The sequence below is a fragment of the Zerene cesonia genome, chromosome 23 (genome assembly GCF_012273895.1).
Source record: "Zerene cesonia ecotype Mississippi chromosome 23, Zerene_cesonia_1.1, whole genome shotgun sequence".
Lineage (NCBI taxonomy): Eukaryota > Metazoa > Arthropoda > Insecta > Lepidoptera > Pieridae > Zerene > Zerene cesonia.
Window position 1 is genome coordinate 2,693,904 of NC_052124.1, and position 6,937 is coordinate 2,700,840.

Here is a 6,937-nt window from a genome sequence, read left to right on the forward strand (position 1 = left end):
GCCCAAGAATATGTTTGGGTAAGTGATACTGTGCTGTTTATTTATTAGTTATGTATAATGATGTACACGTGAATGGCAAAAATTAAGAAGTCTCATAGTATATTGTTTTTTTTCTTTTTACTTGATTATTTTCAAGATTATTTTTGTTAAGTTGAATAAATTCTTCCTAGGCAATTATATATAGATAAGAAATGACATCTTAGAAAAAGATGTATTAAATGCTTTCATAAAAGTATTAACACTGACACCGGTACTAAACAACAAAAAACCAATACAATACTAAATGTACAAGTATCAATATTGTTTTAATTATACAACTTGATGAATCTTTCTATCAGTACTTGTACGTTGTTAGCTAATCCAATTTAATGATTTTTCCAGGCATGAGGTTCGCCAAGATGCAAATGACTGCTGGTATCCTCACCGTTTTGAAGAAGTGCAGAGTGGAATTGGCTGACGGTATGCCCCAAACCCTAGAATTCGACCCTCGCTCCCCTACCACGCAAACAGGCTCAGGCATCAATCTTAAATTTATACCTCGTGAAGTTAAATAAATAACAGAATGAGCGCAAAGATAAATCTGCTTTTAAAGGAATCCAAAGTATCATAAATAATTAGGCTTCAACTTCCTGTAACCCGATTAATAATATTTGTCTTTTAAAAGCTATAAGTAGCATTATTTTATCCGTTTAGGCATTGAAATTTGAGGTATTAATACCCAGCCATATTTTTATTTATAGCAAGTTTATAACGTCCGCAACTCAGGTGACTTACTTGCGTGCAATCATTCGTACAAATATCGAAAGTTATTTACAAATGTCCTGTAACGTCTTACATTTTTTGGTTAGTATATTTTCGTATATGAGTAACCGGCATAGGGATGATAATAAGCACATGTATAAATCGTTTTAAGTTCTTATTTTTTTTATTATATTTAGAATTTCGTTAGTAAAATGAAAGGCTTTCAATGCTTCGTAGAAGCATTGAAAGCCTTCGTTGAGTCAAACTATTTATTGTAGCTACGAAAATCATATGGCATTTTGATCTAGTTGCGGATGAAATGCCGAGATTGTTAAATTATCATGTAGCTATTGATTGTTATAATAAATATGAATGCTGTTTTTGATCAAATCTGTTTATTTTAATTCTATACCTTTCCCCCAAAATTATCCTAAATCCTAAAATTGCTAATGAGCAAAAATATATTTTGAATATGATAATATTAAAATTCTTAGATGATAAATGAAAATTGCAATGTGTTGGATATAAAAACTAAACATGTAATGCTTAAACCAGTTAATTACTTGTTATGTTTTTTATACATCCAAATGCTTATTTGAAGACAAGTTCACACAACCGATATTAAGAACGTAATAGAATGCATACCTAAATACAAATTATCATTTTCCTCAATTTTAATACAGTCAATGTAATTCCAGTATATTTTCATTATATTTAAACGGCTAATCAATAGCGGATTGAGCAAGTTCCTCTAAGGGAAGTTCGTACGAAAGGAGCATTAACTTAACGTTACATTTCGTACTTTGTATTTATTTCAAGTATTTCTCTTCTTCTTCTACTCTTATTTACACTGTTTGATAATTTAAATAGATTCACATCAAAATACTTGAGTTCACTAAATACACAAGCAAATTTGACGTCAAGCTTTTTTATAATATAAATTGGTTCTAATTTAAAATTACGTTATTAAAAGTACTAGGTTATAGGTTAAAAGTAAATGATTTGGTGTAAAAGTTTATTTTTATCTTTTTATTGCATTTAAGTAAAAGCTTGTTTTTAAAAGGTTTGCTTTTAATTTATTGAATATATATGTGGAAGCCGAGCACGGTTCGGCACGAATTGGACCAGCTCGCACCGGGGAGGTACCACATCCATTGCATTTTGTACCTTACAGGTAATATATCATTTCTATTTTGGTAATTAGTTATTCATACATTATTACTATGAAACAAACAAACTTCGTGTTTTCATATAGGGTTGAACTTATATTATTTTTGTGGATAACGTCAAAAGGAAATGATATCCCATCAAAAACATATTATGTAAATAAAGTGCCAAGTCCCCAGACGGTGCCTTGCTCAAATCAAATCTGTATATTTTTCGTACAATACACGATAGTTACAATATAACGATCTCAAGTGGCATTCACAAATTTCCGCAATCACCAACACATGCACTATACCTACATTTATTATCTGAAAAAATCTTTACAGAATAATTTCAATTATAATTATCCTTATACTACTTACCTTTGACAATATACAGTTTGAAATGTTTGTTTTTGTGAGCGAATGTTATCTAGAATGACTTGAGAAAAATGAACAAACCTAATAATAAACTTGTGTTACCAAACGCTTAAGTAGCTACTAACCTACAACATATGTAATGAATGAGATGGCCGTTTTGTATTCAGTCGCTAGCTGCCTTAGAAATAACCTATCCCGTAGTCGAGTTTTTAATATTTATGTTAGCATTATTCTTTATAACTACTTATTATCCAAGAATTATCACTATTGAAATACACATGTTGCACTAATTAAACAAGCCCCATCATCAAACAAGCCAATCAGGAACATTATTTGCGAATTACATAGACCCCCAGAAATGTCCTGATGTAACGTTGGTGCTTATTTTCGGGCATTCCCGATCAGATCATCAAGGATTCTTCATCATAATAAGTTTGTAGGTAAAATGTAATCACCTCAAACTTATTATGATTAGCTTCTACTACTTCAATAGCAATATTCGGGAACTTAATTTTTTATGTTACATCGGGCAACTGAGCTGTTTGTTCGCCTAGTGGGAACCCATGAAGATTCATTGGCGCATTCGCAGGGCCAGGGCCTCAGCGAATACGCTACCCTTGTTTCATTGTTGTGGCTATGGAAAAGATTGACTACGGGGACAAAAAAAGGGACTAGGGTGTTGAAAATGATGAGTGACACACGCATGTGCATGTATGTGTATATCTTAGTGCAGAACGGATGAATCAGCTTGATATATTATTTCTAACCCTACTACCGGGTAAACTATGCGTGGTATACATCACAACTTTCCCGACCGTTGCGGACCAACACAAAGCTTCTTTGTTGCCATTAAAATGAAATTTCAAGGCATGAAATTGCCAGATGCATGTACCATGTTGCCGGCTGGTCTTTCACCATAATAAGTAAGGGTACAAATAAACACATGTATAATTCGTTTTGAGCTTTTAGTTTCAATTTCAAAGTGTCATAAGTAATAATAATAATAATAAAATCATCTTTATTCAGTCCTCACAACATTAGTACATAAAAAAAACTTAAAAATATAGATAAATATTTATTTTACCCTATCACTAACGTGTATATAAGAACTGAATGATTAAGTTATGACTTGTTTCCTACTAACTTAAAACGTAAGTTGCTTCAGTTTGTAACCACTTAATAAATACGATGCATTGACGTAATTGCAGATGAGTAGGTAAAATTAACAGTAATTGTTTCAATAAATATAAATGCTTTTTCGATCAAACCCTTTATATTGTCATACTACCTACCCTTATATTTAAATACATGTTTATATACGTTGTGCTACGTTAATAATATATTAGATATTCCTTTGTGCCATCGCGTACACATTAAACATTCCTTTACAAAAAGGTTGCCTGGAAGAGATTGCTCTTGAGCAATAAGGCCGCCTTATAGTGCATATGTGCCTGTATGGTCTTTTTTTTACAATGTCAATTTATTTTTCGGTAATATGTACTGTAAAGAATAAATAAATAAATAAATAAATAAATACCCTCTTAATGGTTCCAAAGTTTAATACTGCGTATGGCTCTAGGTATGCAGATTTCTTTCCTCCGAACATATATAATAGGTTATTTGGTAATAATCTCAAACAAGTAAAAAGCACATCTAATCAAAAATCTATCAAATATTCATTTACCAACCTATAAAACGCAATTACAGCAGCGGAATATTCATCGGCGGCTGCGACGCTTACCATCAGGCGAACCACCAGCTCAATTACCCAATATTACATTAAAAAAAAAACATTTTTTAGTATGCTCTGTGAACACAACAACACAACATAGTTAACACGAAACTTATAGAATAAAATTTATAAATCTATTTGCTAAATAAATTAATAAATGGAATTCTGTAAGTTTCGTTCAATCCCATTGTATGCTAATCATAATAATAATAATGTAAATTTTATATCTTGATTTCAAAATGCACCGTACATATTCAAATATGTATGTGGTCCCCGTGTACTATATATATACGTGGCGATTTATGTACCACGGGCAAAGCCCCGGCTTTCGGACTGCTAATCCTACTAATCCTTTCTTCCTACTTAATTTGTAACTTATACTTATATCTTACTAACATTATAATCCTACTATCCTACTAATATTATAAATGCGAAAGTTTATAAATGCGAATGTGTATTTGTTGCTCTTTCACGCAAAAACTACTGAATCGATTGCAATAAAATTTGGTACGTAGACAGCTGGACCACTGGAATAGCATATAGGCAACTTTTTATCCAAATATTCCTACGGGATACGGACTTACACGGGTGAAAACGCGGGGCGTAGGTAGTAGATCATAAAGTCACTATGTTTCTGTTAATGAATGTTAAATATTCTTTTTGAAGGCTAATTGAAGAGCTAAGTATCCGAACATTGCCAGATGAAATCACATTGTGTAGCCAGCTCTTGCTATTATATTGTTATTAACTGGAATTCACGATTTCTTGCAGCGATTGATTTTTTCATGTTTAGCTTTATGTTCGGGGTGATCATGGTGAAGGTACCAATTCATATGTAGGTTATCCATGTACAGACACTAAAAAAGCTATGATTTGCGACGTCATTTATGAACGTTGCTTCATATCTGACGACTCAATTCGTAGCTATTAGCGTAATTCGTAGTTATTTGTGGATATCAATGATGCTGTAGAAAATTTAAAGAATGAATCCCCAAAAATTAAGGAAGTCGCAATTATGCTGTATGATTTTTTGTTTTTTTGTTTGGTTAATAAGATGAAGCGAAAATTGGCTCATCATAATATCATCGGATCTGAAGGTTGTTGCTAAATTCATAACATTTACTTATTACACTTTAGTATGTGTCAGAGAACAAACAGTTTTTGAATAGCATTATAAATATACCTTATATATACACAGCCAGTTCTATGTCTATTTTACATTTTAATGTATTAAAATGTAAAATAGACATAAATGGAAAAGAGCCTCTACAGAGTTTCTTCGGCTCGCCCTCCCGTTTTTCTTTTATAAATGATCGTTTTAATTTGAGCGCTATTTCGTATACATATTCGTACGCAGTTATAAAAACTTCAAAAACAATATATATTACCCGTTAACGTTATAAATATGTTATGTTAACTTTCGGTGCGATTAAAAATTGGAGTATATGACCTATTGATATGCGATTCTGACCAGAACGAAACTAAACAAGTTATCTATACACATATATTTAAAAATTGTAAGTGTGTTTGTGAGTTTAAAAAAAAATTTGCGTTTAAAAAATTACATCGAAGGTGTATAGAAGAAAATCCATATTTTTTTCTATGTTTTTTTTTGCTAGAAGATTGCAATTCGAATTGTATCGTTAACTGAAACAAAAAATAAGAAACTGCGAAGGCATAGTACTACGACACCATTGTTTATTCGGCACATTATTAAAAAAAGTTCGAGGACATGCAGCAAGGTTCGGCTTCATGAGCACATCTAAGCATATTCAACCAAACTAATCATCGAGTGTGTTACAGTAATTATAGGTGTGTCATTATTTTGTCAATGAAAATTCCAATTAGAATGAGATTTCACCAGTACAAAAAGTAATCTATATCACTCTCTAGTCTACTTTTTGTATCTTCCGACAATCGCTCCGTCGCGACGTGAGAGACAAGAAAAACAAAAAAAAATATGTTTTTGCATTCCGAAGAAAACGAAGAAAAACATTCTAAAAGACCGTATCAAAATCTATAAATATCTACAGCCATCGTCGAAAAATTTCTAATTATATAATGTAAATATTATAAAGGCAAATAGAGTATTAAAAAAAACCACACAACAAAAGCAAAAATTATAACACTATATACCTAACACAGTCGTTGGTATTACGGTGAAGATTATACAAAATATGTTAGCTTATAAAAAATTTTAACAAATTACTTAGAATTGTAACTGTTTTATTAAAAAAACTTAATACGTCAACCAACCCTCAACGTGAATTAAGCTAAAGTGTGAAGAGTGGTGAATCTTGAACCACTCTTATTATAAAGTACTCGCGCACAAAGTCGCGGGCATAGCTAGTTATAGAATAAACACGTTTAAATGTTTGTGCGAACTTTATCTATAATGACGAGAAAAAAATGAACAAACGTTGGAATCAAATTGTTTATCCGAACGCTTAATGACTAAAATGTCTTATACTATATAAGTGAAGACACGACTACTTCTCATTCAGTCGCGAGCTGCCTTCGAAAATGGCCTATCTAATAATCGCGTTTTTTGTTATTATATTTAGTTTATGTTACTACTTATTCACGAGAAAATATGACTATTGGAAAAAACGAAACGTACCCCATCTCGAGCCAACCACTTTATTCGGGAATTATAAAGATTACCTCCTTTTGAAGACATATTTGCCGCAAGTAATAAGTGACGTTTGTAAAAAATTCCCAAATCAACCGTATGTCGGTGCTTACTACGGGACGGAGCCCGCTCTCATCGTCAAGGATCCTGATTACCTTAAACTCATTATGACGAAAGACTTCTACTACTTCAACAGCAGAGAAATCGGAGAATTTACTGACAAAGAAGTTATTACACGAAACATATTTTTCATAGGCGGGGATAGATGGAAGATACTCAGACAAAATTTCACGCCGCTGTTCTCGT

At 32.1% G+C, this 6,937-nt stretch overlaps 2 protein-coding genes across 2 annotated transcripts in view; one reads left to right on the forward strand and one right to left on the reverse strand.

The window, feature by feature from the left end:
- The window catches only part of LOC119836172 (probable cytochrome P450 6a13), a 2,975-nt gene extending 1,936 nt beyond the window's left edge, over positions 1-1,039 (reverse strand). Inside the window, exon 1 of the mRNA XM_038361428.1 lies at positions 1,024-1,039. Within this exon, the coding sequence (XP_038217356.1) occupies positions 1,024-1,039 (16 nt within the window). The remainder of the gene's footprint in view (positions 1-1,023) is intronic.
- A 5,483-nt stretch (positions 1,040-6,522) lies between these two features.
- The window catches only part of LOC119836276 (cytochrome P450 6B5-like), a 12,379-nt gene continuing 11,964 nt past the window's right edge, over positions 6,523-6,937 (forward strand). The window contains exon 1 of the mRNA XM_038361564.1: positions 6,523-6,886. Within this exon, the coding sequence (XP_038217492.1) occupies positions 6,523-6,886 (364 nt within the window). The remainder of the gene's footprint in view (positions 6,887-6,937) is intronic.